The sequence below is a fragment of the Tauraco erythrolophus genome, chromosome 28 (genome assembly GCF_009769465.1).
Source record: "Tauraco erythrolophus isolate bTauEry1 chromosome 28, bTauEry1.pri, whole genome shotgun sequence".
NCBI classification, from domain to species: domain Eukaryota; kingdom Metazoa; phylum Chordata; class Aves; order Musophagiformes; family Musophagidae; genus Tauraco; species Tauraco erythrolophus.
Genome location: NC_141492.1, coordinates 1,661,542 through 1,679,767, shown reverse-complemented (window position 1 = coordinate 1,679,767; position 18,226 = coordinate 1,661,542). Strand labels below are relative to the sequence as shown.

Below are 18,226 nucleotides of genomic sequence, written 5' to 3'. Positions count from 1 at the left end.
TTTCGGAGGCTCAGCAGAGGGAAGGGGGCTGGAGTGCCAGCCAGGGGGTCGTGGGGCGAGGGGCTGAGCGTGGCAGCTGATGCGAGTGGTTCTCGGGGCTCCTGCAAAGTTCACGCACACACTGTGTAAGAGAGACGAAGCCGCTGGTGGGACACGTCCCGGGGCTCAGCGCCAGGAGCAGCAGCCCCCCAGGCTGGGCCAGCCCCTCTGCAGCCCCAGGGGCTGCCCACGCTTCAAAACCATCTAAATAAGATTCAGAAAAATGCCCATGAAACGAGGGAACCAGCCAGTTCTCTATGCCTTGAGGGCACCTCTGCTGTTCCAGCGTGGCGGAAGGTTGGTGCCAGCCGGGCAGCTACACCGAGGGGCTGTGGAGGGAGGACCAAGCCGGGGTGGTCTCTGGGTGCAGGAGAGCCGGGGCGGTGCTGCGGGTGGCCCCGGCACGCAGGCTGTCCCCACGAGTGATGAGGCCGGCGTAGCCTTCCTGGTGGGAGAAGGCGTAGCTGGAGCGGCGGTGGAAGGAGCCACGAGGGATGCGGGCACGCAGCTCCACCGAGGGTTCCGGCTCCCGCCTGGCCTTCAGGCGGATCTTCTGCAAGGAGACGGGGAGATCAGGGATGTGGTCACCTCCTGGGCAAGACCTCAGCCCAAGGAGGGACATGCAGGGAGAGCAGGGACACCCTCCACCAATGACGTGATGGGATGCGCAATGTAGGGACCCTCATGGGGGTCTTCAAAGCTCCCAGAGCTCTGGAGCACAATCTCAACCCCTTCTCTCATCTGGGACCTGTTTGTACCACTGACAAGGTACGACCCACAGCCCAGATGTGGGGTGAGCTTTGGTGGTACCAAAACCTCCACCAGACCCCAGTGCCTCCGAAGCAGCAGCTCCAGGGATTCCTGGAGGGCAGTTCCTTACTGCAGCCAAAAGCAGACCCTCTCCAAGAGCTGGAGTAGCTCTTCCCTCAGGGCCTCCTGTTGAGCCGTGAACTGGTATGGGGAGAAGGTCCTGGAGCCAGACTTGGGCACCAGTGTCATGAGACACCACCACCAGTTGAGTGGTGCCACCAAGGAAAGGTGACATCCCACTGCCACAGCCCAGGCAGTGACTTCCCTGGGGATCCTCTCCCTTCCCATCACCAGCAGTGCCCTGGCCAGCCCCAGACACTGGTGCTGGCAGGAGGCAGACCCCTCCCCAGGCCAGGCCCCATGCAGCCCTCACCTCCTGGATGGTGGTTTTGCTCGCGATGGTGCGGTACAAGCGGACGGTGAGCGAGGGGATGGTGTTCACCACCAGGGACAGCAGGACCACGAGCAGGACGTAGGGGTCAGTCAGGACATTCCGGCTGGCATCTGTCAAAGGAAGAAGTTGATGGGTGATGTAGGGACAATGGAGAGGACAGAGGGGACAACTGTTGGGGACCAGGTCCCCACCCACAAAAGTGCTGAGGGATCTAAAGAGGCACCTAAACTGGCGTCAAAAATCAAGACAGCAAGATCGAGAAATGATGACAAAGGGATGATCTACGAGGTGGGAAACAGCTGGTAGCACCAAGCCCAGGCTGGGCTCCCCTGGCTCGGGGAAGGAAAGGACCTTGGGGATCCCCGGGGCATCTCACCTGGGAAGCAGAAGATGGTAGGGGCTACCCTGAAGGCATCGATGCTTTGGGTCAGGAAGGAGAAGAGACAGAAGAGCAGCAGGCTGGCTGTGACCGTCAGGAAGGACAATGCTGTCCAGAACTTGGTGTCCAGGATGATCTGCAGGGACAAGGGCAGAGCACACAGCGTCTTGTGGAGGCTGCGAGAGGCATGTGAATGAACGCTCTTCCATTCAGCCTCTCGTCCCGAATTCCTCCCTTGCCCCAAGGGAGATCATCTCTCAGCCATAAAGCTTCTGGGGATGGTGTCAGAGAGGCCAGGGCTGCAGTCCCTGAACATCTGCCCCAGGGCCAGGATGCAGAAGGGCAGATCGGCGCTCACCTCCACGAGGACCGACAGCAACGCCGACGTGGCCACTGTGATGGCAAAGGACTCGTAGTCGCCGACAGCCCTGCTGCCAACGCGGTCCTGGAAGGCCCAGAGCGCGATGTAGAAGCTGGCAAGCGAGGTGCTGACCCCCTGCAGGAGGGTGACGCTGAACACGCGGTAGTTGAAGAGCTCATCTTGCTGCCCGATCACGTAGAGCTCAGGGAACTCCAGGCTCTTCTTGGCACTCACGTCCTGCCAGGAGGGCACCGAGCATCACCCTCCCCACCCACCCTGGGCAGCAGGATTGGGCCACCGCACTCAATACACCCTTGGGGAGAGCTGCAGTGAGTCCCTCCGCTTGCTTGGGGTGACGGGGAACAGAGGCACCCCAGCACTGGTGGTGACCTCCAGATGCCCATGGAGCTGCTTGGCACCGCGTCCCAGCACAGAGAGTCGTGCGGGTGGGGGGCAATGACCTCCAGGCTGATTGACACCCACCGAGGGTGCAGCCTCCAGGCACAGGGCCTGGATGCAGCCCGGTGAACCCGTACCTGCTCCAGAAGGGCCACGGACAGCACGGGGTAGGCGGTGTAGAAAATGTTGTAGAGTGCAAGGAACCAGCCCTCGTACAGAGGCTAAACGGGAGAAGAAAGCGGTGGTGAGCTCAGTGGTGCTTTGGAAAGACTCCGAAAGGATGCTCAGGCACTGGGGGTGACTCCAAGATACTCACATCTGAATGCTGGGGAAATCCCCATGGACTTGCCCTGGGCTCTGCATCAGCCCCCCATCTCCTGCAGCCATCGGTGGGCTGTGGGGCCGTGCTGCAGATGGAGATGGGGGGCTGGAGCCACACAGTGGTGGTCAAGTCAACTGGTGGCCCTTGAGATAAAAGCTCCCATTTTGGGGGGAAACCACCTTAATGCATGTGAGACCTTTCCCTGCATCTGTCCGAGACCGAGCTGCAGCTCACAAGAACATCCCAGATCTCCCCAGGGTGCTTTTCCCAATCCAGCCAGGTAAAAAGCAGATAACCATCTGCATCTCGGCCACACAGCTCCCCACATTTGGACAGCCCAATAACCAGGACAAGGAAGAAAGGAAACCAGGATGCTGATGTGGACACGTAGAATCATAGAGTGGTTTGGGTTGGAAGGAACCTCAAAGATCATCCAGTTCCAACCCCACTGCCATGGGCAGGGACACCTTCCACTACACTGATTGCTCAAAGCCCCATCCAACCTGGTCTTGAACACTGCCAGGGATGGGGCAGCCACAGCTGCTCTGGGCAACCTGTGCCAGTGCCTCACCACCCTCAGAGGGAAGAATTTCTCATTTCAAGATCTCATCGAAATCTCCCCTCTTTCAGTTTAAAGCCATTGCCCTGTGTCCTGTCACTCCACACCCTTGTCCAAAGCCCCTCTCCAGCTTTCTTGGAGCCCCTTTAGGTACTGGATGCCTAATCAGGCACTACCAGGCACAAGACCTGCATGGGGTCCTCAGCAGGGAGGTTGCACCACTGGTGTGCAGACCTCCATGGGATGGATGTAACCCCTGCTAACGGCAGCATCCCTCACCTGAGCTGTGAATCCGCTGTGGAAAGCGAACCAGACCTGGGCCATGAGGCCAGCAAAGGTCTTGTAGAAGAAGTAGCGGAGGAACTTGCAGATGCGCAGATAGGCCCAGCGGCCGTGGACGAGCAAGAGACGCTGGAGGTAGGAGAACTGTGCCAGGGCGTAGTCGCTGCACTGCACGGCTTGCATGCCCTCCAGCCCACTGATGCCCACCCCGATGTCAGCGGCTGCAGAGGACAGGAGGGTGCAAAATGTAGGTGGGGAGGGTTTTGGGGAGCTGGGTGCTTGATTTCCCTGTGGATGCCCCCAGGCTGATGGGCAGAGGGTGAACCCAGGAGTGATGGGCAGAGGGAAGAAGTTCCCTCCATCACATGCCATGGCTGTGGGAGTGACGCGCCAGGCATGGTTGGGCGTGCGAAGAGTATGGCCCCGTGTCAGGGCTGCTGGAGGTGGGCAGGGAGGTCTCTGCTGGCTCCCCGTGTTTTGGGGCTTGAAGTTTCATCGTTCCGTCCCCGCTGCTAAAGCAAGCGATCCACCCTGCTCCTGTCCCAGGCTGCTCCCAGTCCTGGTCCTGTGCCTCTCGCTCCCCTCCCAGCACAGCAGCCTGGGGAACTGGGTTGGGGGTTCCCCTCCCAGTTTCTCACCTCAAAGGAGAGGGTGAGGTGGTGGAGATGGCAGATGGGGCACCACTGCTACTGGGACGCACCGGCCAAAACCCACACTCCCCCCCTTGCCCCAAGCCTCACTTTTGATCATGTTGACATCGTTGGCCCCATCCCCGATGGCCAGCGTGATGGCCTTCTTGTGCTTCTTCACCAGCTGTACGATGAGGGCTTTCTGCTTGGGGGTCACCCTACAGCAGATCACCGCCTGGCAGCTGGTGGCCAAGTCCACGAAGGCTTTCTCCACCAGACTGCCCTGCTCCGGCGAGCCCGTAGCCCTGCAGCAAGCCAGCCGCTGCCACAGCCGCCCCTTCTTCTCCTTCAGCACCTCTCCCGTGTGGAGGATTTTGTCCTTAAGGGAGAGCACACGTGGTTGGGACCTCACCTATAGCCTTCACAGCATGAGGGCTCCCAGCTCCTCAGTGATGCTCTTAAATCTCGTAGGTGCTACAAAAAAGTGACCTCAGTTTTCTCCAAGTTCGCCACACAGCGGACACTGTGACCACGAGACCAGTTTGTCCCAGTACGACCAGAAGAGCATGTCGTCACTCACCAGCCTGTGTCACCCCAGAAGACTGATTGAGCAGGTGTGATCAAAGCCCCCCAACACCAAATGATGGGTGCAAGGTTGTCCTCCTCTCCACTCTTCATTCTCCAGCCCAAAAAATGGGCTTTTCCCACCCCTTGGGCAAGAGGAGCATCACCTCCTGGTGCTGGTGCCACCCAGGACTTTGATAGCACCAGGGCAGAAACAACGATCTGTCAGCGATCTGGCAGAAGTAGAGAAGAGCATCCAAGTGCCACCTTACCAGGAAGTCCCCGCTGATGATGAGAGCTCTCTTCTTGTGGCGTGAAGCCTCCGGGTGCTGCTGGGAGAGGCGGCGGCTGCACAGGGCTTCCCCACTGCTGCTGAGGTTGTTGTTGCTCACCCAGTAAGCCTCGAGGATCTCGCTGTGCGAGGAAGGGGTGGTTGGAGCCGAGCTGGGGGACACCAGGTACACTGCCTGGCTTCAACTGAGACCTACGGTTGGCTTTTGCCATCTCAAAGCCAGCTCCGGGGAGATGGGGCTAGTATCCAGGGGTGGGAACAGGGGGCACAGAGAGGAGGTCCCAAGGGCTCAGTGATATCAGAGATCAGCCTGTGTCCCTGTGGTTTAGAGGCTGGAGAGACAGCTTAAGCACTTTCTGGTCAAAGCCTGCCAAGGAGGAGGATGCTGTAGGGGCAGAAACAGATCACAGAACCATGGAATGGTTTGGGTTGGAAGGGACCTCAAAGATCATCCAGTTCCAACCCCCCTGCCATGGGCAGGGACACCCTCCACTACACCAGGTTGCTCAAAGCCTCATCCAACCTGGCCTTGAACACTGCCAGGGATGGGGCAGCTACAACTTCTCTGGGCAACCTGGTCCAGTGCCTCACCACCCTCCAGTGCCTCACCATCCTCTTACCAATCATTAGATTGAGAATCCATTTGATTGATTAGAAGATGGGGAGGCCTGGAAAAGCATCAGCAGATGAGGGCCATGGATATCCCAGCTGGGACAGGGAAGAGGAAGCATCTCTGGCAGAGTCGAGCTCTGCCCACTCTGCACAGGTTCCTATGCCCTCGGGTGTCTTCAGCGTGGACAACAATGTCCTGAACCAGGAGGTCACAATTCCTCACCTGATCTCCTTCTCCTCCAGGATCTCCATATCATCCGTGAGCAGCTTGCACGCGTAGCCAATGTTCATTGCGGTCTCTGCAACATGCAGGTGTCAACGGCCAATGGCCACAAGATGCTGCCCACCCCTCATCCCATGGCAACCCCAGCCCTCGGGCCCAACAGTCCTTGGTGGACAGCAGGTGCTGGGGGCTCTGCTCCAGCTCTGCGCCATCGCACAGATGGCGTCCCTTGCCTCAGTTTCCCCATGGGTGACATGATCTGTGGGATGTGCTGTTATTTTATATTAAAGGGAACAGCAGAACCCGGTTGTTGCCCACTCCCAGGGTCTCATATCCTTTCTCTGGTCCTGGTTAGGGAAGAAGCTGTAATGTGTTGTTGGGGTCGGGGGTTGCCTCCACTGACCTTGTTTGTCTCCCGTCAGCACCCACACTTTAATGTTGCCCAGTTTCAGCAGCTGGATGGTCTCAGGGACTCCATCTTGCAACTTGTCCTCAATGGCCGTGGCCCCAAGCAGCTGGAAGGAGGGTGAGTGGGTGTCGTGACATGGGGCAGGGCAAGATACAGAGGTGGGAATTGCCCCTGGATCCAACCAAGGGTCCTTGCCCATGAGTAGACACGACTTGACAGATATCTAACTCAGCATCTATCAGCATGTCACAAAGTCACCCATGGCAGGGAACTTCACCTGCCCTCCCACCCAGGGGATGGGTGCTGGGCTGGACGCTTCACCCTCTCATCCCGGAGAGTTGAACCCCACACTCCTGCCTTCTGTGGGACCAGCACAGTTGCTTCCTCCTATACCCCAGCCTTATCCCACCTGCAGGTTCTGCTCCATCTCCTCGTACAGCTTGTCCAGCTCCCGCGCACGGTCCTGCAGCAGGATGTTGGCCTCGTGGTGCCTCCTGCTCCACATGCTGTACTCGACCTTGCTCACCTCCTTGCTGGCCAGGCACAAAGTCCTCAGTGTCTCCTCTGCAAAGCGCTGTGGAGATGAGATATCAGGTCTCCCATCCCTTGACCAGGATGATTCTCATGGTGGAACAGGGCATCATGCCAGCCAGCCAGCCACAATGCTACTATGGGCAAAGCCAGAGACCCTCCAGCATCTGAGGGTCTCCCTCTGGGCTCCGACACCCTCCCCCATCCTACATCCCCATGAGCATCCTTGCAATGCAACTGGTCCATGCAGAACACCGAAGGTGGATTTGATGCCCTCTTAGCCTCTGTCCCACATGCAGATGAGGCTCCTAGAGCAGAAGGAAGAAAGAAGGACCAAAATCCTGAAGCCAGATGGAGAAAGAGCAGCAGGGGACTCTGGGACATCCAGTCCAAAGCCAGCAGCAGGGAGACCAGCCCTTTCTGCCCCACGCTGGCATGGGACTCACATCCAGCGCCATCTCGGTGAAGGTCTCGTTGGGCCCTCGACTCTGCAGTCTCTCCAGGATGACCGTGTCAGCCCCCTTGGTGTAGAGCCGGATTGTGCCCTGGGGGTTTTGCACTGGGAGGGAGGGGAAGGACAATTCAGGTACCCAGAGAGATGTCTCCTGCTCGTTGCTGTCCCCACGCAATGGCCATGCTGCAGAAGGCACCACAGGGGACACTAGTGCTTTTCTGCTTGCGGCCATAGGAGGCACAGGAATGTCCCCAGATCTACACCACCGCGAGGCAGGGTCAGGCCTCAAGGACCGGCAGTTCCTCACACACCTCCTCTGAGTCCCTGGTTTACTCGCTGGCTCTCGGCTGCTCAAACCCTTCACCAAGGTATGAGGATGAGCAAAACCATAGGAATGACCAGCACAATCCTGAGGAGCCCCTGTGCCAGTTGTGGTTAATCACAGGCACCCCGGTGCCATCCCTTGTAGGGCTGGGTATGGAAGGGACCCTCCATGTCCCCCCTCCCTCAGACACCCCATCCCGCTCACCCAGGACAGACATCCTCTTGCGATCGCTGTTAAAGTCCATCATGGCCAGCACTTTGTACGTCCTCTTCACTCCCAGCTCACTGATGGTGATGGTGTCTTGCGTTCGGGCCAGGAAGACGTACCCCAGGTTCCTGGCTGCCAACACCAGCGCTTCTTCATCCGGTGAAGCTGCCTGATAAACCAGCTGGTCTGCAGAAGAGGAGCAGGGGTTAGACAAGGGGACTCCCAGCCAAGCAGCTCTTGGACATCTGAAACACCCTGTTCTTGCCCATCACTGACATTATCTATGGAGATCCTAAAGTCCAAGCCACCAGGCTGGGGAAACTCAGTGCTACTTGTCTCATCTCTTCTGCTCATTGCCCCAGGCAGGACAAGTGCCCAGACAGGGATGAATTATCTCCCCTGAGCTTCTGTTCCAACTAATCAGCTTTAGAACAAACCCAAACCCACACGTCTGTGATGCTAGGACAGTGGCCCAAAGCATCCCCAGACTCTGACGTGACCCGTGCTCTCATGGAAGAGCTTTGCTGGGCGATGGAAAAAGCTGTCGTGGCCTCAATGCCTTGAACACCAGGTCAACCCTGCTCCGAGCGCATCAACCACCGAGGCCAACCCACCGCCCTTCTCCTCCACCATGACAGTGTGGCAGATGGCCAGCAGCCTCAGGAACTCCCTCAGCACAGGGTCCTTGTCCCGCCGGGCGGCTTCCAGCAGTGTCGCATCGCAGAAGTCCAGCTTCTTCTCCCCATGGTGGCTCCAGGTCAACCCCGACCCCTGCAAGAGGCACGAGAAGGCTGCAGGCACCCGAGAGAGAGACGGAGCACGGGGCTCTGCACCGGGGACGCTGCGGGGTTGCGATACAGCATCCCTGTGCTGGCACGGTCCGATCCGGATCAGAGTCCGTAAGCCGAGCTCTGCGTTGCCTACGCCAAGGGGTGAGTGTGAAAAGGTTGAGAACGAAAAAAAAATGATGATCAGAACTGTGTTATTTCATAAACCCGCTTCCCCCGTTCTTAACTGGCAGCTGAGAACGCGCAAACTTGCCAACCCGGGGAAGCACGTGCCTCTGTCCCAGCACGGGACCCCACTGCGAGCACGCTGTGCTCCAGAACTGGTGCTGGTCCTGCTGCTGGTGTAATCAATAACTGCTACGGCTTTGGCCCCGACGAGGAGCAGCGTCCGGCCCCGCGCTACGTGGGAGAGGGGAGTTACGCACCGATGGCTGCTTGTTCTCACGGCCCGTGCCTGGACCTGCCGAAATAAAAGTGATTCAATTAATGGAGAGCTGGCAGGGGCGTCACTAGCGGGGGCTTCGAGCAGGTTCTCTAGAAGGGACAGCTGCTTTTGCTGGCCAAAGCCTGGTGAAGAGGGACAGATTTCCAGCATCTGCTCGGTGTTGGTCATGAGCCAGGCTCTGATAGGATGCCCAGGTTTGACTTATTTCGCTCTTGGACTGTTTGGAGCTTCTACATGTTATTTTTAATGTTAAAAATTCAGATCTAGCCTTCATCCATGTTTCCAGGGAGACTCTGTAGTTGGCCAGAGACTGGTGGGACTATGCAATGCTGCTATCACAGAGGTGCAACATGATACTCCCACCTGGAGTACTGCATTCAGCTCCGGAGTCCCCAACACAAGAAGGACATAGAGCTGTTGGAGCGGGTCCAGAGGAGGCCACAAAGATGATGCCAGGGCTGGAGCACCTCTGCTCTGGAGACAGGCGGAGAGAGTTGGGGCTGTTCAGCCTGGAGAAGAGAAGGCTCCAGGGAGACCTTCCAGCACCTTCCAGTACCTAAAGGGGCTACAGGAAAGCTGGAGAGGGCCTTTGGGCAAGGATGTGTAGTGACAGGACAAGGGGCAATGGCTTTAAACTGAAAGAGGGGAGATTTCGATGATATAGAAGGAAGAAATTCTTCCCTCTGAGGGTGGTGAGGCACTGGAGCAGGTTGCCCCGAGAAGCTGTGGCTGCCCCATCCCTGGCAGTGTTCAAGGCCAGGTTGGATGAGACTTTGAGCAACCTGGTGTAGTGGAAGGTGTCCCTGCCCATGGCAGGGGGGTTGGAACTAGATGGTCTTGAAGGTCCCTTCCAACCCAACCCATTCTAGGATTCTATGATACATCAGGGAGGGGAAAACTGGTTTTAATCCTGCTTAAAAACTTTGCTAGATTTTTTTTCTCCTCTTTGCTTTTATCACTATCCATTTGTCTCAAGTGCCTGATACTTTTCTCAGGAAAAAGGAGCTCCATGCTAAAGCTCTGGCCCAGCCCCACTTGTTACATTTCTCCAATGAAGCACTGAGGCAGCTCCCAAAAGCCAGCCGAGAGCTCCGGGAAGTGCAGCAACAAGAAAACGAAGGACTTGGCAATTCTCAGGTTTCTAAGGGGAAAAACCAAGTAGAATCATAAAAAAAAAAAAAGGCAAAGAGCAATTACATGCATTTGCTGTAAAGAAACAATATGAGGGAAATGATAATTTCTTTGCCTCCTCCATAGGTCGCCTGAAAGCCTCAAAGTGCCCAGATTTGGAAACCAAGCTGGAGATTCACCAGAAAAATGACGCAAAGAAGAAAAGTAAAACCTCCTTTTTCTCTCCAAGAGCTTCATAGAAAATAAAAATCCATGGGCTTCTCCGGCCCATCATGCTGCAGCTCCTCTGCCTGCGCTGTCCTGGACGCCTGGGCCAGCATAGCTGATTTTTCCAGGTGGGATCCACCTCTCTCAGACTATATGTTTGCCATATGGGTGTGCTGGGCTCCTAATCCCAGGTTCCCTTTTGTATCAGGGAAGACCCAGCTGATTTCAGCTGAGTTTGGGGCACGACACATCTCCTGAAAGGCAGGCACCCATTTTAGGAGGCCAGAATTGTGCCCTGACTCCATGCACTGGGAGCACAAGACAAATGTCACCGTAGGCGTGGTGGCCCCTGCAAAGCACTGATAACATGGGAGATGAGAACAAGCTGAATTTCTACAGCTTCTGCCTACATGCTGGACCACCAAGATCAATCCACGTGCCTCGAGTTTCCTAGCAAGCCAGGAGGCGTGGAAAGAACGAAAGTGGCCAAAATTCAAGGTCTACCTCACTCATGAGTCTCTACAAACTTGCGTCCACCAAAAGTTACCATAGATGGTCCCATTGACGCAGCATTTCTTGAAGCTCATAACATTTTGGGTCAAGGTGCCAGTCTTGTCCGAGAAGATATATTCAATCTGGCCGAGCTGATCATTGAGGCTGGTGCTTCTGGCTTTTGCTGGAATGTCCTTGGCAGCGTAATACATTTCCAGATCCCAGTTGATAAAAAAGCTGTTCACCAGATAGATGAATTCAAACCTAGGGTGTCAGATAGAAGAAAACTTATGCTGGGGAAGGAGACCACATCCCAGTGGCACTTGGGGATCTGACTGAGGAAGGAAGGGCAGAGGGGAACTCCCCACCTGGATCCTATTGCTCTCAGCTTGGGAGAAGCAAGAGGGCTTTCCTTGTTTGTGGCCAGTTTTCCAGAAGGCTCATCATGCCAGACTGAGAGCCCACTGGGACCCAGGCAACTGGGCTTCCCTATGGAAATCTGGCCCTTGATGGCAAAATTCATAGATCTGGAGATTCAGTGAAGGGCCAAAAAGTTTGGAAACCGCTTCTTCCAGCACAAACTGTGATTATTGCCGGCTCACATGGCCGTGCCCTTCCCTTCCCCACCCTGCTCTGCTCAGTGGGGAAACACCACAGTCATCAGCCTCATCCTCAGCCTGCCCAAAATTTCCAACAGCAGTCTGGGTCTTTGCATCTCTTTACTGGCTTTCCTTCGAGAAGACCCCAAAGCACGTCATCAATGTTTGTAAGAGACACCCCCCCCTCCATCCTCACCCTCTTACCGCTAAGGGAACGCATGGGAGTGACTTGCTCAAGGTCATGGCTGGATCTTTTGTGCAGCCCCATTTTGTGGCTGTAAACCAAAGTGCCAGATGATGGCCAAGGATAGGGAGTGAGGAAATGATCTCTGATCACTTCCAAGCTCTGTTGTTCTTACGTTATATACATGGACATGGGTATGATGATGCTCAGGAGGATCGTGAAGCCCCAGAAGTTGAAGAAGGCCTGCCGGGCAGGAGTTGTGTGCTTGTAGAGAGCAGAGAGGTAGCTGTGCTTCTCCTGGAACATCTTGGCCCAGAACCCAGAGGCAACAGCGAGGCACAACGACGTGACCAACAGCACCAGGAAGATCTGAGATGGGAAGCCAGGATGAGAATGTGCCACCACACAGAGCCCACCAGACTCTTTTCTAGGACCAACTATTGCCCTTTCCAGACTGTCTCTTTGAGCTGTAAACCTGTGGAAAGATGTCCTTGTGCCTGAAGCTGGTTCTCAGAGCTCATCCTGGGCTGAGATGAAGGCTCGCAGCATGTACTTCAGCTTGGCACACCCGCAACACACACACATCCCAACTTTCCCACCCTCCTAATTGCCTCAGACACCATCTCCCTGGACAAGGGGTGTCCTGCAGCCTTCCTCACTGAAGTACCAGCAAACAGAGGAATGCTAGTGGCCAATCTAAGAAGGGATGACACTCAAACACCAGGAACAGGAGTAAGGGTTGTCCAGTTTCTCGTTATGACCATGCTACTTTGCTTCCCAAGAGGAAGGGCTCCTCCTTCACCCATCCTCCATCTCCTCTGTGCTGAGCAGGTCCCTCAGCATAAGCCACCTCCTTGGACCTGCACAGTTATGGATTAGTAAAGCAGGCCAGGAGGGGCTGGAGACCCTGAATACTCCAGCTCCCTGGTCCAAGGGGCTGCTTTACAGCTGAGGACTCAGAGCTGCCAGGGTCCAGGGTTTAGGCAACACAACCATCATGCAGACTGCTCCTGACGCAGCAACTGCCCCTTCCTGTGAACATCACTCCGTATTTGCCCATAACATGTTAAACACGAGATATTTTGAGCGAAACACTGCAAGCTTATGAAAATCAGCATCACCCAAGCAAGCAGCCTCTCATGAGAAGACTTGTGAGCATCCCAGGAGGCCGGTGGACCAGGGCAGGAGGTGTTTGCGCCACACTCACTATGATCACCAGCCGGTCCATCATGCGGTCCAGCTTGGTTTTCTTCTGCTTGATCTTTCCACAATTCCTCATAATTTTGGAATCAAATCCTGGATGAGAAACATTTTAGAAGTAAAAACGCAAGTCCGCAGCCCCCTGAAAGTTAACTTGCAGCTAAGTGATGCTGGTTTCCTCCATCACAACATCTCTCCACCTCTGAAGGCTTCAGAGGACCGCATCCCTTGATCAGTGGTGCACACTCGAAGTGCTGCTTACACCAGATCTCACCCCTTCCCTCTACCCACAGCGACCCATGGCCAAGCTCTCAGCTGCACTGAGCCACAAAGCGAAAGAGGCCACAAAGTGGAGCGGACCCAGGACGTGATGTAGATGAAGTACAACCTGAGATGAGTAGAGGTTTGGTACCACCACATCAGCCCCCATGCCAGCGAGCCCAACCCCAGCAAAGCTTAGGACAAACTTCTGGGGGCTTGGTTACAGCGGCAGGTCCTCCCACTTTGTGTCAGCTGAGAACGGGACCTGCTGATGCCCGAGGCACTCGGGCAGCTTAAAACACCCGGGGAAATGGGTGTTTCCTGCCCTTCCTGATCTGGGCCCGGGCACTCACCCGCGTAGATGACCAAGCCGTGGCAAACGTCGGTGTTGCGCAGCTTGCAGCCTCGCAGCAAGATCCTTTCGCTGTCGAGCGAGTGGGTCTCGCCCCTCCACTCCAGCGTGCCGGTGAAGCTGTGCATGCGGCTGTTGGGCTCCTCGCAGGTCACCCTCCCTTGAGCAGAGGGCATGATTCAGGTGGTGGCTTTGGGGGAAACGAGAGGACCTTCCTCTCCCCTCAATCCCACACCTGTCCCCTCCAAAGAGGGGTGCTGGGGGCTTCTTGGGAAGATTCTGGTTGTGTCTTCAGGTGCAGTTGAGATATGGATGGCTCAAATTAAGGCTAAGCTGGAGGGTCACCCTGCAGTGCCAGGGGGGTGCTCAGTGCAGGAACCACATTGGGCTGTAAAACTGGAGAAGGTACGAACACAACTGGCTTCATCCCCAGAGCCTCTGAGAGGGGAGTCTGCTTCCTATGGAGGACCAAAGGGGAAAAAATCCAGGGTCTGAGCTCAGGTTTGGGAGTCAAGCACGTGATTCCAGTGGGAGAATGAAGATCCAGGGCAGGGGAAAGGTGCACAACCCCAATGGACCCATGGCAGAGCAGCTCTGCTGGGGAAGAGCCTCCACGCAAGGTCTTTGGTTCCTTGCAGGCAGGAGCAAGTGCAACCTCATGTTGGACTGATGGCACGTGGGTGTCTGAGGGGACAGAGACTTCCCAAGACTGAACCCATCCCATCCCAGTGGGATGGCTGCATCCTTGGACATCTGGGAGACTCACCGTCAAAGGCGGCCATGCTCTCCTCACTCACCAGCTCCTGGTGGGTGACCAGGAGGGCTTGTCTGAACTTCAGGTTTGTTTCCCTGTGAACAAGAGCCAGGGAGGGAAAAATAAAACAACCCTGTGGGGTGACAGAGCTGTTGATTCTGCTGTCATCCCATGGGACAGAGACGGCCATTAGTTATCAGGTGGTTACATGAGTGATGGCAATGAAAAGCAAGATAGGGACCCATCATGCCAGACATCGGGCACTCATGCTGGGAGAGAGCCCTGGCCCAGAGATCCTGCCGTTAAATCATCCAGCGGGCAGAGGCAGGAGGGATGGGCAGCCGCCATCCTCCGCTGGCCAGGAGGGAGCCTGGAGATGGATAGAGATGCCTGACGTCTCAACATGCTCCGTGGAAACCTCGAAAGTGGTTTTGGACTCCCATTTTCAAAAATTTGGGGCTCAAATCCCATTTCTGGGGTGTCTGCAGGCTTAGCTTGCCTGAACCCCCAAAGCTGGGGGGTCCCCAAGACTGGAGGCTTCAGCCATTGGCTGGGATGTCTGTGCCCCTCTCCCACCGTGGCAGCAGCGGTCCCTGCCCCTCTCCTCACCCATCGATGTCGGCAGTCTCCACGTAGCATAGGCTGCTGGGCTCCGAGCTGCAGAGCAAGAGCACGTCGGCCTTGGAGGGCAAAAAAGGGGAGAGAGCACCTGGCTGAGCCCCTCACCGAAACTGGCCCCCACGGCCCCCGGTGCGCAGCCAGCGCCGGGGCACCACTCACCGGGACGCAGCTCTCCTTACGCATGCGGACGATGTCCCCGACACAGATGTCGCGCCATTTCTTCCAGCGGAATCTGCAGGAGAATTAGGGGGAAAATATTTATCCTCGCAGAGTTGTGAGAATGGGGCTGTGGGTGTTTCTGTCCTCTGGACCAGCCCGTGTTTGTCCCAGCTTCTGGCATGACCGGGGTCTCCGGATTGTTGGTTCCTCTGCCACCGTCGTGGCCACCCGTCTGCATGACCGAAGGACAGCCGAGCACCGAGGATGGCACAGGATCCCTTTGGCACATCCATACCCCCCGTACCTACAGACGAGAGGGACTTCCAGCCCCCTGGCCACAGGTGGGAAATGTGGTCCTTCCCCAACCAGTGTTTAGCAGTGACGTGACTCCATGAGTTAGACCTGGAGGAACTTCTGTGGCCAAGGAAACCCTCTTCCCAGCACAACGGCAAATTAGGGCTTTTTTCGGACCTGTCATCTATGTCTGGAATACGGTCATCCCCAGAGGGGAACAGCTGGACCTGCAGCAGGTTTTGGGAGGTGATGGGATTTTGCAGAGTCAGGGACAGTCCCACCAAAAACTTTCTCAGCAGCTATGCTCAAGGATGCTCAGCACTTCAGATGACCCATCGTTCCACACAGGCCTGGAAAACACGGGTACAGCTTCCCAAAGCCCCTCACCTCTTCCCAGACAGGATTTCACATGGCCGATTGTTGATGTTTCTGTCACTTTGGTGACGGCCCTGCACAGAGGAGAGAAAAAAAGAGGCCAAAAGAATGGGATGGGCCATGCCAGACCTCCTTGTCCTATGAAGATAACCTTCTTAATGCCATGACCTGCCTCCTCGGCCCCAGGGCAAGATCTGCTTCCTGAAGCAATTAGAAGATGTGTGCTGATGAATAAAGAGGCTGAATTTCCCCAGGGTATTTCTAGGGACCAGCCTGGGAGTATCACAATTAGTTAAGATGTGAAAGATGACAGAGATGGGGGTCCAGACCCCAAGGAAAGCAAATGGCTGGTGACATCCTTCCCAAGGGAAAATAGAAAGTGTTTTGGACACAGTAGAGTTGATGGTACCTCAGGAAGGATGAAAGACAGCAACTCCCAAGCTTTTCAGTTCACCCCACAGCAAAGGGGCCCTTTCTGCTGACTGTCCCCCCAGGACCTACACCCAACACTCACAGCCTTTTGCTCCAACCCATACTCACGATGTCATCGATGAGGTCTCGCAGACCCCGGATGGTGAGAAGGCAGCTCAGGGGCAACAAAAGAGTGTACCAGGGCAGCGTGGAGATCTCAGGGAAGGTCTAGAGAAGAATTTTACACCACTGACACAACTTTCATCCTGCTTTGGGACACTTGAGGTGACTAAGGAACTCCGCCTCGCTCCCAGCTCCCCTCCTCAGCCAGTGCCTGAGCAGGAGCCCATCTAAGAAGGATCGAATCAACATCTCTGTCCACAGAGATCTGTCTTGTTGAATTTCCACCTCTTTTTAAAGTGGATATGTGAAATGTACATGGGTCCCTGAACTTGGAGGGTGGGATTTCGCTTTAGGTGTGGTCTTCATGGGTTGCACTCACATCCAAACCCAATCAGTTTAAAGTAACCAAACCTAAAGTAGGTTAAACCCCTCAGAGCTTATGAAATACAACGGACACCGCTGAAAAGCAGAATCCTTGACAACATTTTAGACCAGAGTCCCGTCCTCCAAACACCAGACAACCCTTCTTTGCTAGACAGTCTCACATACACTCACTCTTACCCTGGTGTCCATCTCACCTGTAAGAGGATGACAAAGACGAAGTAGACGTTGGCCATTCGGTGGAACTGCTCATAGAGGTTCAGTGGCAGGAAGGTAAAGACGTTGTACTTGGCTGTCTTAATGGCATTGCCCTGCAGAAGAAAGGCAGGTCAAAGCCAGAGTGGGAGTTCAGCCACATGAAAGCAAGGATGTGATTCAAAAATGCCAAAACCATTCTGGTGTTTTTAGGACTTCTCAACTTTTCATGGCATAAGAGATGCCTTTGAAAATTTACCAAAGCCATAAGGGGAAAAAAATGGATTATTAGAGCAAAGGGCCATATAAAATTGAAACAAAATAATTTGCTTCTGATCATCTAAAGCATACCTAAGTGACCCCCAACTAGATGATCATTATGTAGCTGAAAAAAGTATCCGGAATATCTGGGTTTGTTAAATCAAAACTTTTTCAAAAATCTTGCTTTTGATTTGACCATCAGACCGAAAAGGATCCTTCCTACAGTTCTGCTCCTTGTCTGACAACTTCAGAGGGCATCTGGCAGCTTCAGAGGGCATCTAGGGCACCAGGCAGGGAGCAGCCCTTCCTCTTCATTGAGGATTACGTGTGTGACTCTCCATCGTACTGGAGATGACTCTGCGGCATCACTGTCATGTCACCCCCCCAACCACCACCAGCTCAGGAATGAGGGGCTGGGAAAAGAAACGGTCCAGGGCTGGCCCAGGTTGACTCACCGCATACTTCTTCTTGGTCAGACAGAAAGCAAATTTCTTCTTGAATTGCATGTGGTAATTTCGGTCGTTGGCCCTCACCTCCCAAGTGAAAGCTGGAAAACCAAGTGGATATCCACCAGCTCTTGTCAGAGCCAGGCCCTGGCCATCAGCCTCTGGTCTCCAAGGACACAAGGGCCAGTGATGGTCCCACTGGGCTTATGGTGACCCACTGCTGGTGAGACGGACTTTCCATAGTGCACCTACACCTCAAGAGCAGCTGGAGGTACAACTGGGACAGAGCTGGGTTATAGATCGGACAGAGGGTGCAGGAGGCCAGAAGCTTCCAAAGATGTAGGACTGCTGCACACAGTTCTCTGAGCCTCAGGTTAACCATTTGGGCTCAGGTTTTGGTTTAACAGCACAGTCAGGCCAGGTGAAGGATGACTCCTCCAAGCACAGTCTTTGCTCTTCCAAAGACCGCTTGTTCCTCTCCTGATTTCATTTTTGCTATCCTAGCGCAGATACTGCCAAGCAAGGCACATCCCAGCCACGTTCCCCAGCTCCTGCACCCCAGCTGACGGTCCACCCTTCCAGACTATTTCACCCCAAATCTGCTTCTTCCCCATCTCACAACACTGTCCCACATTCAAGTTTCTCGTCAACTGTCTAAAAAAGAGAAGAGCCCCAAAACACACTCATTGCACACCGACCTGGCAGCTGCTTCTTTCCATGCAGGTGGCCTGAGGCTGGGTCCTGCTCAGCCATGCT

The 18,226-nt window shown here is 55.3% G+C and overlaps 1 protein-coding gene across 1 annotated transcript; it reads right to left on the bottom strand.

Annotated features, from left to right (window-relative positions):
* Positions 1-355: 355 nt before the first annotated feature.
* ATP8B3 (ATPase phospholipid transporting 8B3) lies at positions 356-18,226 on the bottom strand. Its single transcript, XM_086627497.1, has 27 exons — positions 18,169-18,226; positions 17,480-17,571; positions 16,766-16,879; positions 16,194-16,292; positions 15,666-15,727; positions 14,985-15,057; positions 14,814-14,884; positions 14,217-14,299; positions 13,452-13,610; positions 12,845-12,933; positions 11,813-12,006; positions 10,910-11,118; positions 9,005-9,039; positions 8,406-8,562; positions 7,789-7,977; positions 7,252-7,364; positions 6,684-6,848; positions 6,269-6,380; positions 5,866-5,941; positions 5,011-5,152; positions 4,286-4,553; positions 3,543-3,766; positions 2,520-2,603; positions 1,981-2,220; positions 1,620-1,758; positions 1,223-1,353; positions 356-592 (listed from the first exon to the last, which is right to left on the bottom strand). The coding sequence occupies exons 1-27, from the start codon at positions 18,221-18,223 to the stop codon at positions 356-358; spliced, it is 3,612 nt and encodes a 1,203-aa protein (XP_086483623.1). The 5' UTR covers positions 18,224-18,226.

Bases quoted from the DNA above. Each gene is read 5' to 3' on its own strand.
- ATP8B3 (XM_086627497.1), bottom strand. From the start codon at position 18,223: ATGGCTGAGCAGGACCCAGCCTCAGGCCACCTGCATGGAAAGAAGCAG. The intron at 14,300-14,813 runs GTGAGGAGAGGG...TCTTGTTCACAG, and splicing joins GAGACTGCCGACATCGATGG to GGAAACAAACCTGAAGTTCA. The intron at 593-1,222 runs GTGAGGGCTGCA...GTCTCCTTGCAG, and splicing joins GCAAAACCACCATCCAGGAG to AAGATCCGCCTGAAGGCCAG.